This window comes from Notamacropus eugenii, chromosome 1 (assembly GCF_028372415.1).
Source record: "Notamacropus eugenii isolate mMacEug1 chromosome 1, mMacEug1.pri_v2, whole genome shotgun sequence".
Lineage (NCBI taxonomy): Eukaryota > Metazoa > Chordata > Mammalia > Diprotodontia > Macropodidae > Notamacropus > Notamacropus eugenii.
The window spans coordinates 694,291,906-694,315,587 of NC_092872.1; the positions used below are offsets into that span (position 1 = coordinate 694,291,906).

At 44.4% G+C, this 23,682-nt stretch overlaps 1 protein-coding gene and 1 pseudogene across 1 annotated transcript in view; one reads left to right on the plus strand and one right to left on the minus strand.

Moving 5' to 3' along the window:
* Positions 1–14,308, plus strand: part of LOC140521211 (pyrethroid hydrolase Ces2e-like) — a 37,699-nt gene extending 23,391 nt beyond the window's left edge. The window contains exons 9-13 of the mRNA XM_072635960.1: positions 285–359; positions 9,157–9,304; positions 11,038–11,160; positions 13,054–13,132; positions 14,017–14,308. Of these exons, the coding sequence (XP_072492061.1) occupies positions 285–359; positions 9,157–9,304; positions 11,038–11,160; positions 13,054–13,132; positions 14,017–14,200 (609 nt within the window). The 3' untranslated portion in view covers positions 14,201–14,308. The remainder of the gene's footprint in view (positions 1–284; positions 360–9,156; positions 9,305–11,037; positions 11,161–13,053; positions 13,133–14,016) is intronic.
* A 7,460-nt stretch (positions 14,309–21,768) lies between these two features.
* LOC140519894 (small ribosomal subunit protein RACK1-like) lies at positions 21,769–22,678 on the minus strand (annotated as a pseudogene).
* Between the last annotated feature and the right edge of the window lie 1,004 nt (positions 22,679–23,682).

Sequence of the window (23,682 nt, forward strand, 5' to 3'; positions counted from 1 at the left end):
CATTGTTTCTGGCATAATGTACTATAGTAAACATCAGTCATTCTCTTAGGCCACTAGTAATTATGAAGAAACTACATCCACTGGATATGACATACCATTTTGCACAATATTTTGAGAATTTTTCAGTGTATGTTGGGCATTATTCAGTAAATCCTAAAGAAATCTATGGTACTAGCTCCTCCTTAAAGGATAAAATGTCTTCCTTGGATTAGATTTTTTAAAAAATGCATAAATTTTGTAAAGTTCTAAAGAATATTCTCACTGTGTCATTTTTCTCTGCACAGGAAATGGACTTTCCAGAATTTAAGGAAAACATGGATGAAAACAGTATCCAATCAAAAATGCAAAGTTTATTTTCGGTGAGATATCAGTTAATCAAGCTTTTCAAAAAAAAAATTAGAGCACCTACTATGCAGCAGGCTCCAGTTTACACTCAGGGACAATGTGAAATAATCCCTGACCTCAAGGAACTTCCATTCTATGAGAGGTATAACATGCATACACAGAAACTGATGAAATATATACACAAAAGGAATCTTGGGGGAGGGATAAGGCACTAGCAGCTAGCAGAGGGAGGAACCAAGAAAGATGTTCTATAGGGCTGCCTGAGCTGAGTGTTGTCAATGAAAAGGCATGGAGATGAGAGGTGGAATGGAAAGTGTGAGGAACAAGAAGGTGGACCTAACTGGACCACAGAGTAAGAGAAGGGTAACCATGTACAATAAGTCTATATGGGGCCATGTTGTTAAAAACTCTAAATACCAAACATAAGTGTTTGTATTTGATCCAAGAGGAGATAGGCACCCACTAGGATTTACTTAGTTGGGGCTGGGGAGTAAAATGGTCAAATCTGTGCTTGGAAAATAATTTTGGAAGATGAGGGGAGGATAGCTTGGAGTGGGGAGAAGTTTCAGGCACAGGGATCAGTTAGGAGGCTTATGGAAATAGTCTAGGAGAGAGCCAATGAAGGTTTTTCCACCTTCTGACTTTCTTCTTTCATTGTCACTGAGTGGGAATAGACCTTAGGGACCCCATTGTATCTCCATCCTTTCCTCAAATCCATGTCCTTTCCTCACCATGCCAAACAAGTAGTTGTCTAGTATCTTCTTGAGGAATTTAATCCAGAAAGAGCAGACCCTAGTGGGGAGGTGATAAAAGAATATAATGAGACTCAGGACCTGTGAATAACAAGCAAAATTGCTTGGGTTTATTCCTTGTGGTTGTTTAGTTGATGATTCATGTCTGTCTCTTTGTGACATTTTGGGGGGGTTGTTTTGGCAAAAATACTAGAGTGGTGTGATGGCAATCAAATTAGGATCTTTTGCTGTTTTTGTTTTATTAAAAGTGCCACTAATTGAATAATGGAACTAAAGAAGATCTTTCCTACCCATTGATAGGCCTGCCCATTGTGTGAAGCTTGATTAGGGGAGTTCTTTTTTAGGAGGGTCCCACTTACCTTTTGCTTTTTTTCTATTGAGGCACTGGATCAGAGGGTTATGCCCTCTGGCTCTAAAAAGTGTATAAATACTCTGAGGATGAGGTTTACTTTGGGGCTTAGTTTTTATAAGAAGGTTGGAGTGCCAGATGAGGACTCTGGGAAGCCACTTTTAGGAGCCCTCCAGCTTTGAAAACCCTGATGTCAGTGCTTCTCTCTCTAATAACTATGGTCAGATAGTTGGACTGTCTGTTGAATACAGGCAGAGGAAACCACATCTGTTAATCTTTGATTACTTTGGAGCTTACTGACTGGAAGTGTTTATTTGGCCAGACAAAGACTCTGGGAAGCCACTTTAAGGAGCTCCCCAGCTTTGAGAACTCACATGTCAGTGCTTCCCTGCCCGGGGCGACTCCCGGGCCTTCGCCTTCTACTTACCTATCCCTGGTCCTCGGACGTCTCCGGCCCTCCTCCTGGTTTGGGGGAGGGAATTCCCTCTCCCTGTTGGGGAAGGGGAATAAACAGGCAGAGCACCCGAAAGGAGTTGCAGTCAGCAAGCTTTATTGCATTTCCTCTTTCCAGCTCTCATGGTCATCCCCTTTTATTATTCCCTGTCTCCTCCTCCGTACCTCCCATGGGCGGGCGAGCTCCTCCCAAGTGCCTCCCCGTGGGTGGAGCCAGCCTGTTACCAGGGCCATCCCAGTACCTCGTGGCTTGCTAGACCAGCTAGCCTGCCACGTAAGCAGGTTTGGACCCTCAGGCGTCTCACAGTCCTCACAGGGGACCCCGGTCCAGAGCTGTCCCCCAACATCTCCCCCTTTTTGTTTTACATGGGTAGATTGGGTGGTTCCCCCCACGGGGACCTGTCTTTGCGATGTCTCAGAGACAAAACATCGCCTTTAAGACTCTCTAGTGCCCGTGTCAATAATTGCAGGAGGCATTTCAGGAGGCATGGCAGGACGAGACACATAAGGACAAGAACTGCAACAGAGGAGAGCATGCCTGGCAGCCAATGCAAGTCCAGGATTCGTTGTAACCAATCGAAGATGGAACGCTCTTCTTGTTCACGCTTTTCCTCAAACGTTCTGGAAAGGTTATTCAGCTGATCAATAAGCAAGTCCAACTGATGGATGTCATCTGTGGCGTTGTAAGCCAGCATAGCCCCCTGGAGGGCTTTGCGGACCGCCGGCCATTGATTGGGGAAGGTTGAGGAATGTTGAGTCTGCATAAGGCGGGGAGTCCCTGTGCTAATGTCCAGTAGGTGTCGCCCCTTTGATCCGCGGCTCGCTGCTCTGCGGGGGTGGCGTTGTACCATTTGGACTGGACAGCCTCGGACCCAGGAAGGAACTGTTGTAAGTACATCAGAAGTGTGAGCATGGTTATCTCACGCTGTTTGCACACCCGCTTCGGACGGTGCCTTCCTCTCCGCCCTCGTCTCCTCCTTGCTTTTGGCTTTTCGCAGCTCAACTGCCCATCGTGTGGGGATCCAGATCTCCGTCCCTGGGTCAGCTCCATCTGGTTGGACGCAAAGATACCCCTGACCTCTCGCTATAACTACTCCAGGGCCATGCCATTTGCCTTCTTGGTCCCTCCACCGGATTCGAGCTCCGGTGAGGCAGGCAGTAGGGGCCTTTAACGGCCTTTAACTTCTGCGTCCCATCTCGTGGAGATAAAATCTTTGTGCGGGGCATGTGCCATCGTCTCTGATTTGCAAAAAATTGTGAGTGAAGACGGCTTGTGCCAGATCACCTTGGGAGAGGCGCCCCGCCACCCTTACTCCCCCTTTTTGTTTTAACAGAAGAGTTTTTATAGTGTGGTTAGCATGCTCAACAATGGCCTGACCTGTGGGATTATATGGGATGCCAGTAATATGAATAATAGAAAATTCTTTACAAAAAGAGGCAAAGGCAGAAGAAGTATAAGCTGGCCCGTTATCTGTTTTTATAGCTTGGGGCACTCCAACCGCGGCAAAACAACCATAAAGGTGATCGAGCACTGCACGGGTTGTTTCCTTAGGCTGTATAGAGGCCATAATAAAATTGGAGGCCGTATCAATACAAACATGTATAAGAACTTTGCCAAAATGTGTTACATCCATTTGCCAAAGATCGTTAGGGAGATCACCACGGGGGTTAATTGCGGTGTCTCGGGCAAGAGGGCAAAATGGAGCACAATTGGTACACTGTTCGACTATTTGGCGAGCGTTTTCTCTGGACAATCCATAAAGGCGTCGCAAAGATCGTGCAGATAGGTGATACTTATCATGGGCTGCCTGTGCTTCTAAATGCAGAGGGAATATAAGGGCTTTATCTACAATATCATTACCCTGATAAATGGGTCCTATGGTGAACATATGTGAGCGAATATGCAATACATAAAGAGGAGTAGAGCGTTGTAACATAGACTCTTGAATATCATATAGGATTTGAGCTATAGTTGAAGCACGGGGATTAATGAGGGCAAAAGGTAAAGCAGCAATAGCATTTGCACAATACAAGCTATCAGTAACAAGATTAAAGCTCTCATTAGGTAATATGGAGAGAGCATATTGTATTTCCAGCAATTCATTTTTCTGGGCTGAGGAATGCTCGGTGGTGTACACCTTAAGGAATTGCCTGGAAGGGATATAAACCGCAGCCCTATGGTTTTTAGTAGCATCCGTAAAAACAGTAGGTCCCGTAACTGGCTGTAGAGATACAATAGTAAAAGGCATATGGATAGGAAGGACTTCCCATCCTCTAAGCGCTGGGGGGAGCGGAAGCTTTATGGTATTACACATACATAAAAGAGAGGCCCATTCTGGAATCTCATCGGAGAAGCACCTTAAGGCTTCCTCTGATGCCTCTAAATTCAAAATGGGAAATCTGCCAAAAGCCAATAGGCAGTGCTCGGCACCTAAAAGAAAAAATTGGGCGACCATTCGCCATTTATGTGGAAGGGCCTTTTTGTTGCGAGGGGGGTACAGCCACTCCAAAATGCCATGTGATTGATAGAGGCACCCAATGAAAGTACTGGCTTTTAATATAGTGGCATAAATGGGTTGGTTGGGTTCCTGCCGCACAACAACTGTGGAGCATCTGTTGAGGATGCTTTTGGCTGCCATTAAGGCCTCGGATGTCCAATGTCTGGGTGAAAGCAGAGCGGGATCCCCTCGCAGCAAATCATACAACGGGTATAATTCACCATCAGGGATAGGGGTAACTGCCCACATCCACTGTATAGCGCCAATCAGCTTTTGAAAATCGTTGAGAGTGGTGAGCTGAGAAAGATCAATGCTTGGAGGACGGCGAGCAATCCGTCCTTGTTTCAATTCATGGCCAAGATACTGAAAAGGGGGTGTAGTCTGTACCTTGTCTGGAGCCACAGTTAGCCCGTGGGCAGCTAAGGTATCGACCATAAGTTGAGTAAGCGCCATCGTGGAATCCTGACTAGGTGTGGCAATAAGAATGTCATCTATATAATGAATGATAATGGCCTTGGGGAAGCACTGTCTGAGTGGGGAGAGGATGGCGTGGACATACATTTGGCACATAGTAGGACTGTTTGCCATCCCTTGAGGGAGCACGGTAAAATGATACCTTTCATATGGCTGCTGGCGATTTTCCGAGGGAATGGAAAAGGCAAATTTGACTCTATCTTGTGGATGTAAGGGAATGCTATAGAAACAATCTTTGATGTCAATAATTGTCATACTAAAATCTCGGGGGATCACAGCAGGGCTAGGGAGACCAGGTTGTAGCGCCCCCATAGGCAGCATGCATTTATTAATCTCTCTAAGGTCTATGAGCATGCGCCAAGATCCATTTTTCTTTTTTATAACAAAAACAGGAGAATTGTAAGGGCTTGTAGTGGGCTCAATGCGGCCCTGCTCCAAAAGGGAAGCAACTATAAAGCGTAAGGCGGTGAGCTTTTGAGGGGTTAGGGGCCACTGCTCAACCCACACAGGGGTCTCGGTTTTCCATGTTATAGGCGGGCTGCTCACCGTCACAGTGGCCCCAGCATGTTTAACTGAAGGTGTTCTGGAGTGGTGAGGTGTAACCCAAGTTGCTGAAGAAGGTCGCGCCCCCAAAGGGCGTAGGCAAGGCCGGTCAATTTCAAAGGCCTAAAATACCCCTGATGATTCTCAAAGGTCCAATTCAAATGTTTAGCAGCTCATAGTGCCAAACTGGCACCCCCTACTCCAGCAACCTGGGCAGCACCATCGTTCACCGCCCAACTGGGGTCCCACTGGGATACATTGATGACTGAAATATCTGCTCCGGTGTCGAGCAGACCCATGATTGGGCGTCCTTCAACCAAAACTTGTATCATGGGGCGATCGCCCACAATGGGAAAGCACCAATTAACTTGATGGGTTTCCTGCCCGGACTCTTCAACCCAAGGCAGATAGATACCCCTCCCAACGGGAGTTCCTGGGGCAATGTTTATGGGATAACAATGAGGATTGGTCAAATAAATGGTAGAGGATCCGCTAGCCAACAATTGAGTATGGACTATAAATGGCACATAGCCAGAGGGTCCCACCACCAGACGGGGGAAAGGAGCGGGGGGCACGTCGATCCCTTCAGTATGCCAAGGTCTTATAACTAAATCGGCATCGGGGGAATCCGTGGTAGACGTGCATATTAGGGTTGCAATTTTTGGAGAGCCTGTTGTTACTGCTGCGGGAACGATAGGGGTACAGAATTCCTGGGCTGGGGGGCAGGGGCAGGGCCTACAGCCTCCACTGGGAAGATCTGTTTCTGGGGTCGGGGGCCCCCCCGAGGGAGGCCCCCTTTCCCGTTTTCCGACCGAGGTGGTTGAGGCTGCGGCTTAGGGCGGCAATATCTGGCAATATGACCTGGTTTCCCACAGCGAAAACAAGTGGGCAGTGGTCCCACCTTAGCGGCAGGGTACTGGCTCTTAAAGTGCCCCATCTGACCACAGCGATAGCATTGCCTCTGGTCCTTGGCACCCTGAAGGGCCTGGGTCACCCCTTGGGCCACCGCCGTCACCATGGCCTGGTGGGTGTCTTTAGGTGGAATGTCTAACAGCCTCTCTACTATCTCCTCAAGGGAGGCGAGAGGCCCCAAGCCCACTAGGGCTTGGGAGCATTCAGGACGCAGGCCATCTCAGACCAGCTGAGCTATCAGGGAATCCGTTCCTGGTCCTGAGCCAAGAGACCGCCGGACCGCAAGCTGGACCCGACTCACAAAATCAGTGGGGGACTCACTAGCCCTCTGCTTTAGCCCTACCAACTTGTCCCTCATAGTCCCTGGGGCGTCAATCTTGGCAAAACCCCTAATATGACAATACTGAACTGCAGCCATCACCCGAGGATCGAATTGGAGCTGGTCAATAAGCTGCGAGTATGGCCCTGCCCCTGTTATCATATTCACAGCGTCCTCTGTCTCTGCAATATTGTGTTCCTTGACATATCTGAGCGCCTCTTGTCTAACGGCAGCGCCATAAGCCACTAACTGTCCTGGTGTAAGGATAGCCCCTGACACTTCCTTCCAATCAGCTGGGGCCCACGGCCATGTGGCTGTGGTATTCGCAAGGAGATGTTTCACATAAGGTGACGAAGGGCCGTATTTGGAGACGGCCTCCTTCAGTTCTTTCAATAATTTGAAGGGCACCGGTCGATGTAAACGGTTCTCGTTTCCCATCGGATCCCGCTCCACAATGACAGGGTAAGCGCCTGCCCCCTCCCACTCTTCTAAATCTATCTCCTGTCCCTCCGCCAAAGCTGTGGATAGGCTCTGAGTGAATACGCTCAGAGGCTCCGAGGGCCCAGACCGCCCGTAGGTAAATGACCGCGTTCCTTGTGATGATTGTGACAAGGACGTGGCGGCTGGGGAGAAGGAGAGGGCATTCAGCCCGACCTCGGGAGGACTGGGAGTTCCCAAATTCCATTGAAACTTTTTCCTGCGAGTTCCCCAGCCCTCTCTCTTGGGCGTTCCCTCCTCATCAGACTTTCCCTTTGTCTCGGGAGCTTTCCACTCCCTCTTGGGCGTTCCCTCATCAGACTTTCCCTTACGGTACTTGTTAACTATCGGTCTCGTGCCACCTCTCAACGGTTTCACACACTCTTGAACTCTCTCTTCAAAGTTCTTTTCAACTTTCCCTTTTGTTCTTCCCCTCGGGGCTCTAGAGTCCCTGCCTGCACATTCTCTTAACATACCCCATGGATATAAGGGCTTGGGGTTGGGATCATCCTCATCGGATTCCTCTTCTTCTTCTGTCGTCCCTTGAAGGGACTGCCCTGACTGGGTCTCGCCGTTTGATCGCCAGAGGGGACGGGGATCCGAGCACAAAAGTGCAGCGACCACTTGAAAGAACGTAAAGTCCTCCTCTGTTAATACACCTGGGTTCACCCTCTCATAGGCAACCATCTGTTGTCCCACTATGTCCCATTTAGCTGGGCATAACCCACAATGCTCTAGCCAAGGGGAAACATCCCAGATCTTTTCCACAAATGCTCTACAGTCCCGAATGTGGGGCTTAAGCCCATAGATCTTACAAAGCTTATACAGCTGACAAGCAAGTACTCCTTTATCTTCGGGCTTTAAACTGGGAAAACTATTTCCCTGACCCATCCTGGCCACTTCCCAATATTAAGACTGCCTGAATCTTCCCGCAGTAGCGGGTCAAGGCCACTTCTCAATACTGAGGCTGCCTGAATCTTCCCGAAGTAGCGGAGCAAGGCTACTACTGCGGGGCAAGGCGGATTCTCCTCTCCCTACGGCGGTCTCTTGTTCGGGGCGCCAGATGCCCGGGGCGACTCCCGGGCCTTCACCTTCTACTTACCTATCCCCGGTCCTCGGACGTCTCCGGCCCTCCTCCTGGTTCGGGGGAGGGAATTCCCTCTCCCTGTTGGGGAAAGGGAATAAACAGGCAGAGCACCCGAAAGGAGTTGCAGTCAGCAAGCTTTATTGCGTTTCCTCTTTCCAGCTCTCATGGTCATCCCCTTTTATTATCCCCTGTCTCCTCCCCCGTACCTCCCATGGGCGGGCAAGCTCCTCCCAAGTGCCTCCCCGTGGGTGGAGCCAGCCTGTTACCAGGGCCATCCCAGTACCTCGTGGCTTGCTAGACCAGCTAGCCTGCCACGTAAGCAGGTTTGGACCCTCAGGCGTCTCACGGTCCTCACGGGGGACCCCGGTCCAGAGCTGTCCCCCAACACTTCCCTCTTTGGTAATATGGTCAGACAGTTAAACTGTCGGTTGAATTATGGTTAGGCAGAGGAAGCTATGTCTGTCCATCTTTAATTTCTCTCTATTTTCTTTGAAGTCCAGGGTGCCAACTCCCCTGAGCTAGGTGAATGATATATGTGCTTGGTTAAAGGAATGATACCTGTGCTTGATTAAATTGCTTATTAACCCCTCAAAAGTTGCCTTTCCTTTTATGAATGAAAATCTAAGAACCTGTGATAGTAGTTCCCCCTGTTCATGTTGGGATGGTTACTCTTATAAGTGGTTTTCCATTTCCTTCTCCAGCTCATTTTTGAGATGAGGAACTGAGGCAAACAAGATTCAGTGACTTGCCCAGGGTCATGTACCTAATACATGTCAAAGGTCACATTTGGACTCAGGTCCTCCTGACTCTAGGGTCAGTGCTTTATCTACTGTGTCAACTACCTCCCTTGCTTATTCCTTACAATCAAGCAATAAATATCCCCAAACAACACACTGCCTGGTATCTTTAGTGTTCTCTTACTGTCTCTCTTCCTGGGCCTCCTATAGGGTTTTCCTCCTGAGCTTGGGCATTTGGTGATGGAAGAGTATTTAAAAGATACTGAGGATCCTGAAAAATATCGAGCTCAAGCCCATGAAATGTTTGAGGATTTCATGTTTGCTATTCCTTCCCTCAAAGTGGCCAAATATCAACACAGTGAGTATGGCATTGTCCCTTTTTAGAATCAGTATAAGAATGTCTCCTCTCTGGGGCAATGTGTGTATGTTACCTCCACACTCATGCAGAAGGAGGCTCCTGCCTCTGGCTTTGCTATCCGTAGCTTCCAGTTGGGTTAAACTCCCTGGTTAAACCTTCCTTTTTCTTCCTTCCTACTTCAATCTAAACATAGCTGGGGAATGTGGGGGACTCTGGGACCACTGGTAACAAATAAGAATTATTATAATTTTATCATATATAATATATTATTATCACGATGGCAATTGATCATAATCAATAATTATAACCCCCATTTCTATAGGCAGAAGCTTTTACTTTTTTGTGGGTATGCATTATGGACCCCTTTAGAAATCCAGGGGAAGTTCAGGGTGTCTTCCAGAGTGCTCCTTTTAAAGGTACAAAATTAGAATACATAGGATAGAAAGCCAATTGCTTTGAAATTGAGTTGCCAAAATACTCAACTACAAACAAATTAAAGAACCACTTCTAGAGCGTTCTATTGCTTTTGTTCATGTTGATATTTATTTATTTTTTAAAATTTAAATTTATTTATTCATTTTTAGTTCTCCACATTCATTTCCAGAAGATTTTGTATTCCAACTTTTCTCCTCCATCCCCTACCATGTGTGGGCGCAGAGCTCCGGATGCAGCCTCTGCTGTTGCTGCTTCCATCACCACCACCACCATCCCCCACTGCCGTGGGGGTAGGGACAGCTCTGGCCAGAAGACACACTCTTCTTCCACCCAGTTCCCACAGAATTTTCCCGCTGACCTTTTGGGCATTTGTGGGTTGAGAAGTCTGGAAACTCTCTAAGTGTTTTATTGTTGTAAAACATTTTACATCCATTGTTCTCTTGGATTCTCACAGCAACTTGTCCCAGTAGATTAAGCACAGATATGAAATCAGGAAGACCTGAATTCAAATCTTGACTCAGACACCTTCCAGTTGTGTGATCCTGAGCAAGTCATTCAACCTCTGTTTGCCTCAGTTTCCTCAATTATGAAATGGACATAATAGCATGTCCATCACAGGGTTGTTTCAAGGCTCCAATGAGATAATATCTGTAAAGCATTTAGCACAGTATCCATCACAAAGCAGGGGCTCTGTAAAGGCTTATTCACAAGGCAGCTAGATGGCACAATGGTGAGAGCACTGAGACTGGAACCAGAAAGAGTCTTCTTCTGAGTTCAAATCTGGCCTCATACATTTACTAGCTGCATGACCCTGGCCAGGTCACTTCATCCTCTTTGCTTCATTTTCCTCATCTATAAAATGAGCCACAGAAGGAACTGGCAAATCGGTCCAGTATCTTTGCCAAGAAAACCCCAAATGAAATCATGACTGACAAACAACTGAACTACAAATACTTACTCTCTTCTCCTCCTCTTCCCAAAGGGTAGACAGGTCAGAGATTATTATCTCTACCATACACTTGACTTAAGAGAAGACCCCAACGTCTTATAGTTGGTCAATAGGAGAGTCAGAATTCCAACCCAGGTCCTGTTGTACTAGATCCTAGTACTTGTCCTGCCTCACAGAATCTCTCTTGGACAGTATTTGTTAATGGACTGCCCTCCAGGAGCTTATCTGTTAATGGCCGAGTACTATTGCCTCCCACCCCAAAGGAGGAAATCAGGATGGGCCTCTGCCATGTGGCCCTGCCTTGTGTTCAGTGTGTCAATAACCTTAATCACTTCTTATGTTTGTTTAGGTCCCAGTTCTCCAGTCTACTTTTATGAATTTCAGCATCGACCAAGTATATTAAATGGCCTCAAACCAGATTTTGTGAAGGCAGACCATGGTGATGAGCTGCTTTTTGTCTTTGGAGTTCCTTGTAAGCAGTGGAGATGGGATGGAGGGGGGAGCCTGTGGCTTGGGGTGGGAGGCAGAGGGACCAGGATCCTTGGAGCTATAGTCTACCATTTCCATCTTCTGTTTTATTCTCTGTGACATCAGAATAAATAAAATATCTTACATCCAACAAAGCACCATCCCATACACCAGTTCATTTAATAATGATGATAAGAATAGCTTGAAGGCTTACAAAGACCTTTGTATATGCCATTCTCATTTGAGAGCCTCAAAATTGTCCATTGAAGTAGCTACTGGTGCTATTCCCATTTCATAGATGAAGAAACTGAGGCTGAGAAAGGTGACTCTTGGCTGGTCAATTGTCATAGATCTAGTTAAGGGTCCAAGTCAGCATCTGAAATTGTGCTTTCTTGCTTCTGTGGTCAGCACTCCATCCACTTATCATCTAGCTGCTTTTTGATCTTCCCAAATACCTTGTGAGGGTAGCAGCGTGGGGATGGGAGGGATTGCAATCTTGGCTGTTTTACAGAAGAGGAAATTAAAGTTCAGGGAGAATAATAGCCTTATCTAATGTTGCAGAGTTAGCAGATCTAACCCCAAATCCAGGGTTCTTTCTGCCCTACCAGGTTTCCCCAGGAGGCACTGAATATGGCCCAGCTGCCTGAGAAGCGATTTTGTTTTTCTTTTTACTCTTTGTATTTGTATCTCCAATCCTTGGCACGGTGCTGGGGCTAAAGGAGGCAGTTAAGTGTTGCTTGGTTAACTGAGTGATTGGAGATTAAGGTATCAGCCTTGATTGTTCAGGTGAACTGAACCAAGGGATTGAATCTACTATTCTGCTCATTTCAATTTACATAAGTAAGCACTATCCAACACAGATATCCCTTTGTTCAACTCTGTGGAAGACACAAAGATAAACAAGGCACAGTCCCTGACTTCCTCAAATTTACTCCCCAGAAGGGAACAGAAGGAAAGATGAGGCTCAAATGCAGAAGACACACTCCCATATGTCAATGAACCCTTGACCTCAGTAATGCCCTCATCCTGTCCTCTGAGATAGACCCTCACTTTTCACACCATTTTGTGCTATGTGATTCTTTGTCCATAAATCCTGCAGGAAAATCTGTCCAATGTGCTGGAAGCCTTCCCTTCCTTTCTTTGTTCTCTCTCTCCATTCCTTCCCTTCCTTTTCTTTCTCTCTCCCTTTTCTTGAGTTATTCTTGTTTCATTTTCTCTACCTGTGCCTCCATTTGTGATTGTTGGACAAAATTCTCACATTTAGAGTCTTTGGAGTTAATATTTGTAGATGGTCCCAAATCTGTGTTTTTGGACATCTTTTCTCCATATTTTCACCTCCTTGCTCCTGTCCTGGCAGAACTGGAAGGCCAGTATATCCATTTATAATAACTTTATTATGACATATTACATTATAATTAAATAATAATGTAAATCTAATAATGATAACAAGCATTTATAAAACACTTTTACAAGTTTAATAAAGTGCCCTGTAAATGTTATCTGCTTTTTTAACCCTCCTAGAAACCTTGGGGGCACAGGTGCTGTTATTATCCCCATTTTCCAAACAAAGGCAGACAGAGATTAAATTATTTACCCAAGGACACTATTCAGTTTCTGAGGCTGGAGTAGAACTCAGGTCTTCCTGATTTCCAGTCCAGCAAAAAACTGCTTTGTTTTTGAGGAGAGACTCAGTTACGGAGTCAGACAGAGTAGGCCAACAGAAACCCTGGGAGGTTCTCTGGGAGGGTAGTGACATGAAGGTAAGTATTGAAGGAAGATAAGGTCAGTGGCCAGAGCAGGATTGACTGGCTGGGGCTGGGGCTGGGGACTGGAGGAGAGGAGGCATTTGGATCTGCCTTTGACCTTAACCAAGATGTTTTTATTTTTCTGTTCCTAGTTTTAGGAGAGGGAACAGAAGAGGAAAAACTCCTGAGCCACAGAATAATGAGCTACTGGGCAAACTTTGCCCGTCATGGGTGAGAAAGATAGCCCTTCATTTCCCTGTAGGGTAGTGCTTGTTCCTAGGTACAGAAAAATATCCCACTTACATCGAAACTGAAGGAAATTTATTCAGGAAAAAAAGTTATTTCAACCTAGAGGCAATGTCTGGTGAACAAGTGTAGACTTTCCCCAAGTTCATGACTGGGATTTGAGATGTGGAGGTTATTGCTCTGTCAGACTCAATCTTCCCTTGGGCATCTTGAAAGGAAAACAAGTAAGGTCAGCAACTCTCTTGGCTCACACCACCACCCTTGAGTATCATTGACTTCTCTTTGCCCTTGGGAAACATCATGGCAGGTGGTAGTGACAAGAGCCTAGGGTTTGGAGTCCTGTGTTATTGTGCTTGATTCTTTTAGAACCCATCTGGAATTTTCTTGGCAAACATATTGGAGTGGTTTGCCATTTCCTTCTCTAGTTCATTGTACAGATGAGGAAAGAGAGGCAAACACGGTTAAGTATTTTGCCCAGCCTCACACAGCAAGTAAAGTGTCTGAGGCTGGATTTGAAATTAGATCTGCCTGACTCCAGGCCTGGCTCTATCCACTATGGCACTTAGTTGCACCTTTTAAAAGGAGTCTAATGATATAAGTTCAAATCCTGACTTGGCAACTTATTCCCTATATGAGTTCTTTCACCCTTTGGACCTTTCACCTCTGGTAGATTAGAAAGTCTGAATATGAAAAATGAAGACCAAACTGCTTAAGGATGGGTGAACAAGTCTCTCTATGGGTGCTACCACTGTCCAGCTACCCCCTACCTCTGGGTTCATTCCTTGGTTCCAAGGCTGAGCTTATGTGACTTGCTACATGGGAAATGGAATGGCCCCTTTAAGCTCTAAATGTTTGGTTTTTCCTCCCAGGGACCCAAATGGTGCAGACCTTTTTCACTGGCCAGTCTATGACCGGAAGGAAGAGTACCTACAACTGAATTTGCAATTATCTGTGGGAGCAAGTCTTAAGAAGGATAAGTTCGAGTTCTGGACCAAGACTTTGCCTGAGAAAATGAAGGAATCACAGCATGAAAGATCCCGGGAGGAGTTGTGATCCCTAAGGATAACTGTTTTTACAATTGTTGCAGCCCAATAACACTCAATCATTTGCTTTGAATAGTTCCTTGGTCTGAATTAAAGGATGTTGAAGTTTTGAATGAAATATTTTGACTCTCACTCATTACTGTTATGGCAGAAAAATTTAATAGCTATCCAGAAGGAAAAAGGCATTAATGTAGTGCCTACTATGTTCTGGTCACTGTTTAATGGAAACACTTTTTTTTTACCAATGTCGTCTCTTTTCCAGTTCTAGGACAATGAGAATTTGATGGCACCAGCCTGTCCACCCTGCCTGTAGAGGAAAAAAAAATCCCTAGTTCTTTTCATTGAATTATAGTGGAGATGGTTTCATTTTCTGTCATTGTATCTCTAGGGTACATGGTAGGGAAAGAATGTTTGCTAATTAATTGATTGAATGATTTAGAGCCATAAGGGATATCAGAAGTCATTGAACAAGAATGATCTCCAAGGTCCAGAGAAGGGGAAAAACTTGTCCAAGGTAATCCAGTCGCTAATACTGTCAAGGTCTCTTTTAATAAGTTTGGAATTGATTGCATGAGATGGAAGGCACTGGTGAAGGACGACCTTGCATGGTGTGCCTGCATCAAAAAAGACGCTGTGCTCTATGAGTGAAGTAGAGTTGCAGTAGCTCAAAAAATAGGTGAAATGCACAAATTTAGAGACATCTCTGCTCCAAATGTTCATATTGTCTATTTGTGCCTGACTTGGGGTAGAGTCTTCTGAGTTCATATTGGTCTGCTCAGTCACAGATAGACACACTGTACCTGAATCGAACACAGTAACGTCATTTTGGTCCTCTTCTAGAATGTAGGATAACCAACCAATCAAGGGAGAATTTGAACTCAGGTTTTCCTGATTCAAAGTTCGGCACTCCATTCATTCACCATACTATAGAGTTTGTAGTCTCTTGGGATGTTCCTTCTCTCTTATCTTCCAGATGTCATTCTAGATACATTCTATCTTTGAGGAAACTGGATTAATTTAAGGGCATCCAGTGCCAGCTCCTGGAACAGCCACTGAATCAGGCTCCCACTGCTCTGCGGCCAATTCTTGGCATGATGTCAATGGGAAGTTCTTAGAGTCATGTCATTTGTTTGCTTGGGCCCTCACATTGGCAGCTCCTACTCTTCATTAGGTGAAAGCTGGCACAGTCATAGAATTGTTGTGTTTGTCCTTTATTCACAAAGAGGACCATGACATCAAGATGATGACATGACTTGCAGTTGTCTTTGATTTCAGTCAGGGCGGTCTGTGCAAGGTCACCAACCTCCCTTTCTTCTCCTGAGTCATCTGGGCCTAGTGGCCTGATATTCATCAGCAGGATTGGAGATGGCCCAGGATGCAATATGAGACCCTGGTCCTTTCAGGCTTAGGTCTTATCACATTCTCACTTTGAGTGAGATATACCCATTCAATGAATAGGCTTCTTTAAGTAGTTACTCCTGGGATGGCTCCTTTAACAACAACAACAAAAAAATCAAACTGGGAGGGGAAGACCTTCAGGGTTCCTGGATAAAAGAGAAACAATTACTATTTAGTAAATACAATCACTGTGTGCTAGGTGGGTGGGGACTTTTTTCCAGTCTATGAGCTCCAGAATGAATTGGGGTTAAGGCTTGATCTTTGAGCAAGAAATGTAGTAAGTAAACTCAGAGGAAAAAAGTCAGCTTAGGTGAAAGCTGACAGGGTCACAGAATTGTAGAATTAGGGGGGATTACAGAGTTCACTTGTCCAACCTATCCCTAGGCAAGAATCCTCTTCTGCTGTTGTTGTTTGTCCTTCATTCTCAATGAGGACCATGACATCAGTAAGGTGATACCATGACTTGCAAGTGCATTGGATTTTAAGCAATGGAAGGATCTGAAAAGTCACCAGCCTCACTATCTCCTCTGGAGCCATCTGGGTCCAGTGACAAGATATAGATCAGGACAACTGGGGATGACTAAGGTCTTTCCCCAAGTCTCAGTCTGACTGAGGCAGTGCCAATTCAGTTAGTAAGGCTAGGTAAAAAATCAGGCAAAGAATGGCCTCTTTTATTTAGTGAGAAAAAATAAAAAAATCAATCTGGGAGGGGAGGACCCTCAGGGTTTCTGGCTAAAACAGAAACAGTTGCTATTGACATTCACTCTAAGTCACCTGTGCCCAAAAATGACCAAGTGGGGCATGGGCTTGGACCTCTTTTTAGTTAATCAACGGGAACCAGAGTGACTTGAGTTTAAAGTCTGGTCTTTAAGAAAAAAAATCTAGCCTATGAGTCTGAAAATATGTGGTAAGACTCAAGCAATCAAAATTTACATTCCTTTGCGCAGAGCATCCACAGGTAAGGACATTATACCATATGTGGACAGAGGGAGAGGAAGGAGGAAGAGAAGGCAAGGGAAGAGAAGGGGAGAAGAAGAAAGGATGGAAGCAGGGAAAGGAGGAAGGGGGGAGGAAAGAGATGTTTTGCCAAACTTTAACTGGCCAGTTTGGTCTCCTATGGGACAGCTGGTAATATTCATAGGTTGTGCTTTGTCCTTTGGTCTTGAAGAGGACCATGACTTCAGGAAACTGATGCTATGACTTATAAGTGAATTGGATTTAAGTGGGGGTGGGGAACTGTGTGAAATCACCTGTCTCACTTTCTCCTCCAGAGACATCTGAACTGAGTGGCAAGATTTAGATCTCGATGACTGTAGCTGGCTCCAGATGCAGTGGGGGAGCTTGGCATTTTAAAGCTAAGGTTGTTCCCAGATCTCAGTGTGACTGAGGCAACATCCATTCAGTTATTAAGACTAGGTAGGAAATAAGGTAATGAATGAACTCTTTTACCTAGTGAAAAAATATAAAAAATCAGTCTGGGAGGGGAAAACTCTCCAGGTTTCTGGCCAACACAAAAATGGTTGTTGCTATTTACATTCACTCTGAACCATCAGGGTTCAAAAAATGACCAAATGGTGTGTGTGTGAGTGTGTGTGTGTGTGTGTGTGTGTGTCTGTGTGTGTGTGTATGATTGTCTTTCATTCTCTAAGAGGACCACAATAACATCATTATGTTCATCAAATTGCCATTATTCTGACTGTGGCTGATTAGAGCAATATGGACTCAGAATGCTCTACCACAGATAAAGCACAAATAGTCCATGTAACATTTGGGGTAGATTCTCTAAATATGTTCCTCTCACTTCTCTTTTGAGTTACTTCAATTCTGCTTTGTTCATAAACACAGCACCTTCCCTGATGAGGGCATGCCATGCCATGCATGAGCCAGTATCTCCTATGTCATGTAAACAATTCCAAAGTTCTTAAGAGAGACATTCAGAGTGTCATTGTATTGCTTTTTGTGACCACCATGTAAACACTTGCTCTGTGTGAGTTTTCCATAAAATAGTGTTTTAGGGAAGCAAATATTTCACATTCAAGCAACATGATCTGCCCATCAGTGTTGCACTCTCTGCAGTAGAGAGGGGAATGAACAGAAAGGGAGAAGGAAGGAGCTTCTGCCCAACTGAACCTGAACATTTGGGTCCCCAGTGGGGCAGCTCAGACTACTCACAGCTTGTTGTTTGTCTTTCATTCATGAAAAGATCCATGGCATCAGGAAGGTGGTGCCATAACTTGCAAGTGAATTAGATTTAAGTGAGGGGGTGCTGTGTAAGGTCACCAGCCTCACTTTTTCCTGGAGAGCCATCTGGCCCTGGTGGCAACATATACATCAGGAGGACTGGAGATGTCCCTGCATGCATTGGGAGACCTTGGCCATTTTAACCTAAGGCCTTTCCCAGGTCTGAGTTTGACTGAGAGAAAACCCATTCAGTGATTAAGACTAGGTAAGAAATGAGGCAAAGAATGGCATCTTTTACCTAGTCAAAAAAAATAAATAAATCTGGGAGGAGAAGACCCTCAGAGTTTCTGGCCAAAACAGAAACAACTTCTATCTATATTCACTCTGAGTCATCAGGGCCCAAACAATGACTAAGTGATATTTGTGTGTGTGTGTGTGTGTGTGTGTGTGTATGTGTGTGTGTGTGTGTGTGTGTGTATGTGTGTGTGTGTATGATTGTACAATTGTCCTTCCTTCTTGAAGAGGACCACATGTTAGAGTCAAGTTATAGTATTTCCAATTATGACTGATCAGACCAATATGAATTCAGAATGCTCTACCACAGGTTGAGTTCAAATAGTCCATATGAACATGTGGAGCAGATTCCCCAAATTTGTGACTCTTGCATTTCTTTTTAGTTATTTCAATTCTGCTCTGCTTATAGAGCACAAAACATTCTCTATTGAGGGCATGCCATGCTTGGCAGACCTGTGCCAGCATCTCCCATGTCTCACAATCAATTCCAGAGTTCTTAAGGGAGACCTTGAGACTGTCCTTTTATTGCTTCTTCTGACCACCATGTGAATGCTTGTACTGTGTGAGTTCTCCATAAAATAATCTTTTAGGAAAGAGTACATTTAGCATTCTAAAAATGTGGCCAGCCCATGGGAATTGGGTTCTCAGCGGAAGGGAAGGGAGAAGGGAGGAAAGAGCTTCCTTGCTCAGTAGAGCAGCTCAGACTACTAGCAGGTTGTTGTTTGTTCTTTGTTTACAAAGAGGACCATGACATCAGGAAGGTGATACCATGAGTTATAACTGAATTGGATTTAAGTGAAGGAGGGCTATGCAAAGTCACCAGCTTTACTTTCTCCTCCAAAGTCATCTGGTTCCAGGGTCAAGATAGAGATCAGAATGACTGGAGATGCTCCCCTACCCCCACCTCATGTATGATAGAGCAGGGTTGTAAATCCAGGCTTACCTTGACTTTAAGACCAGCTTTCTTTCTAAGTCTTTCTCTTGTTTTTCAGCAGTATGGCACAATAGTTCAAAGATGTATCACGTCAACTATGTGCAGAGAATTATGATGGATGGTGGAAGGCATACAGAATTTAGGTGAGATGCATTTTCCCTCAAGGAGCTTATACTCTAATGAGGGTCAGGTTACTGAACAAACAGCAAACAATTTTAAGCACTTACTATGTGTAAGATACTGTTCCAAGAGCCAAGATACAAATACAAAGAATGAAGCAATCCTAATTTTCCAGGATTTTACTTGTTAATGTAGAAATTAAAAAGCAACTATATAAATATATGAAGGGAATACACACACCACCAGCAGTGCGCTCTATAATACATATTAGATGGCGCTGGATGGTTTGGGCCAACTTTTCCATGCTACTTTGGGCACCTGTAAAATGGAACTCTGCCCTGATATTCTAGAACCAGAGGGTAAAATAGAAATAGAAAGAATTCACCAATCACCTCCTGAAAGAGATCCTAAAAGGAAAAACCCTAGAAATATTGTATCCAAATTCCAGAGTTCCTAGGTCAAGGAGAAAATATTACAAGCAGCCAGAAAGCAATAATGCAAATATTTTGGAAATACAATCAGGATAACACAGGATTTAGCAGCTTCTACACTAAGGGAATGAAGGGCTTGAAATATGATATTCCAGAGGTCAAAAGAGCTAGAATTACAACCAAGAATCACCTACCCAGCAAAACTGAGTATACTTCAGAGAAAAAAATGAAATTTCAATGAAATAGAGGACTTCCAAGCATTCTTGTTGAAAAGACCAGAGCTAAATAGAAAATTTGACTTTCAAATACAAGAATCAAGAGAAACATGAAAAAAGTAAACAGGAAAGAGAAGCCTTAAGGAACTCATTAAAGTTGAACTGTTTACATTCCTACATGGAAAGATGTTATTTGTAACTCATGAGATCTTTTTCAGTATTAGGGTAGTTAGAGGGAATATATATATATATATATATAGATGTGTATGGGTACATAGGTATGTGTATATTATATGTGTGTATGTATGTATATGTACATGGGTGTATGTGTGTGTGTATATGTGTGTGTATGTATATGTGTATATATGCATATATACATAGACAGAGGGCACAGGGTGAGCAGAACATGAAGGGAGAAGGGAGAAGACATAAAAAAATAAAATTTACTGTTGAATGGAATATACCAGGAGTAAGAGAACGGAAGAGACAGAATGTAGCAAATCATTTCACATATAAGAGGGAAGAAAGAGGGGAAGAGGGGGGATAAGAAAGGAAATAAGTGATCCTTACTCTTGTGGGATTTGGCTTAAGGAGGGAATAGCACACTCAATTGGATATGGAAACCTATTTTACCCTGCAAAGAGGAAGAGGAGAGGAGAGGAAAAATAATAGAAGGGCCAGAAATTTGGGGAAATGGGTCATCAGAAGCAAACACTATTGTAGGAGAACAGGTGAAGGGAGAGAATGAAATAAATGGGGGGTAGGATTATAAGGGAAATGTGATTAGTCTTTTATAACATAACTACTATGGAAGTGTTTTGCGTTGTTGCACACATATGACCGACATTGAATTGCTTGTTTTCTCAGTGTGGGTTGGTGGGGAGGGAGGGAGAGAATATGGAATTCAAAGCTTTGACAATGAATGTTAAATATTGTTTTAGCATGCAACTGGAAATTAAGATATAGAGGCAATGGAGTATAGAAATCTATTTTGCCCTACAGGAAAATAGAGGGGAAGGGGGATGGAAGAAGGGTGGGTAATAGAAGGGAGGACAGACTGGAGGAAGGGGTGGATGGAGTGCATGCTATCCTGGGGTGCGGGGTGGGGAGAGATGGGGAGAAAATTTTGAATTCAAATTCTTGTGAAAGTGAATGTTGAAAACTGAAAAATAAATAAATTATTAAAAAAGAATCTAATATAACAATTTTCTTCATTGTTTGTACCCTAAGGGCTTATGTTTTGAATGGAGGATGGGTGGGGAGATACCTATAGTTGCAATCAAACCGCTGAATGTGGTAAAGAGAACATAGGATTGGGAGTGAGAATTCCTGAGGACAAAGTCCAGCTCTGCCACTTGCTAGCTGTATGACATTCTGCAAGTCACTTAATTTCTCTGGTCCTCAGTTTCCTCATCTGTCAAATTGGGGGGTTGCACTAGGCAGTCTCTAATATCCCTTTCAGGCCTAAAACCTATGATTCAATGATCCTACCTGAGATTGAATTCTGAGTACATAGTCACACCCACCAAGATGATCACACAAGGAAAGGAGGTTCAATGCAAGTCCCCTTGTATGAAGGGCTCACTACTGTCTCCATGCACTTAGTTACTCACAGCAAAATGTGCCCTCACCATAACCAGTCCATGATCTGGCTTTCTCAGTGCCCAGGATTTGGTCCATTGCATTTCCTCATAGAGCAGCAACCTGTCTACTTCCTGATGCCCAAACATGTCCCCCAGAGAATTCTAACCAATCGCTTTCAACATTGCAAAGAAGGGAAAGAATCTTTCCATGTGAACAAAAGCCCCTTCAGGTATCTGTACCTCGTAGGTGAGCAGCCTCCCAATGCACTGATGAAAGAAACCATACTTTCAAAACACCATGATGATATCTGAATAACAGGAGTTCTTTGTCTTGTGATTTTATTTTATTTTCAGAAGGAAAAAATTAAGGTCTTTATTTCAAAATCTGAGTTATGGTTGACCTCTTTACTGAGCACCCATGGTCACTTGCCACACCCATACCAAGCTGTCTGGCCATCAGTGGACCAGGCTAAGGAAGTGCACTGGGGAGGCTCAGCCCGTCTGGTGGTGCTGATCACTTCTTGATTATAAAGCTCATCCACAATGATTTTGCCTTCTAGGTCCAAGATCTTGATGCTGGACCCAATGGCAGCACCAAGACAGCAGCAACTGGGGCTGAAACAGAGGTCATTGATTATGTCACCAGCATCCAGAGCACAGAGGTGCTTATCCTTATTGAGGTCGCAGAGCATGACCTGACCATCCTTGCCTCCAGAGGCACAGAGAGAGCCATCAGGAGAAACTTTAACTGTATTTAGGTGACCTGTGGGGCCGATGTGGTTTGTCTTCAGTTTGCAGTTGGCCACATTCCAGACTTTGAGCAGTTTGTCCCAGTTACCAGAAACAATGATGGGGTTGATGCTATTGGTGAAAAACAGACACAGGACACCCACTCTGAGTGGATCTCATCCTGCACAGTGTATTTATCGACACCCAGGGTGTTCTACAGGTTAATAGTCTTATCCTGGAAATCAGAAACAATCTGGCTAACTGAAGAGAAAACCATATACACTCAGCAAATCCTTAGTGTGATCAACTAAGCACCTGGTGGTAGTGCCAGTTGTGAAATCCCACAGTCTTAGTGCGCCATCCCAGGAGCCTGAGAGTGCAAACTGGCCATCAGAGGAAATGAACACATGACCAACAAAATGTGAGTGACCCCTGAGCAAATGCTGGTGGATCCCATAGTTTGTCTCATCTCTGGTAAGCTTCCACATGATGATGGTCTTATCTCAGGAGGCTGACAGGGTCATTTGAGGAAACTGGGGTGATCTGAGTTACCCAGCCATTGTGGCGTTTAAGGGTATCCTGAAGGGTCATCTGTTCAGTCATGATGATGAGACCTCGGTGGATCCTTCCAGGAGGAAGGATGGATCCAGATGGCACAGAGAGAGACTGGTTGACTCTGCTTCACACCAACAGCCTAGCAAGAACAGAGTTGCAATTTTAACTATAGGGATTATAAGATTGCTCCTTGTCAGTATTTAACACTCAGAACTGGATAGAGCACCAGGCCTGGAGTCAGGAAGACCTGAGATAAGATCTGGTCTCAGGCACTCACCAGCTGTGTCAGACTGGACTAAACACTTAAGCTCTGTTTGCCTTAAAGGAAATGGCAAACAAACCCAGTATCTTTGCAAAGAAACACTGATACTGGATCACAGAGTGTTGTAAACTACTCAACAACAAGAACATTATGATTTTAAGGTTACAATTTGATTTTTTCCCCTTACTTGTTCTGGTTTCCTGATGGTATGTTCCCCCTTACTTAGTCTTGGCACAGTTACTGTGATCTCCAGTGTTGTAGTTGGGGTATCCTGTTTGGTGTCAGTGCTATAAGATTGAAATGATACCCCTCCCTGCCCCACTCTGTCTCCACAATGCAGATACAATGGGAGGGATTAAACACAGGCTTATGGGCAGGAGATGGGTTAAATTTCTTTAAAAATGAGTATTAATCAGTTGAAACTTCTCCCTATAAAGTGAATAACCTATAAAAACAAAAAAAAATGTATTTTGATAACTCTGTTGTATATTTAAAAGGAATAGAAAGTTGCACATAGTAGCTTTACAGTTTTATGTACAATCATCTTTTTTTATTATACTGTTATAGAAATGTTTATTTTATTCCATAAATTAAAAATAAAATAATTTTTTTTTAGGGAAGAACCAATAGAAGACATAGCCTAGTGCTGGTCATCTATTCTAGCACCTTATCTTGGATTTGAGAGAGTAGCTACTGTTCCATAGAAAGGTTCTCTGGGTCACAGCTGAAACACCCACAAGATGATGTGACTCAAAGAGTTTATTGTACACGGTGCACTCTCTATTGTCTG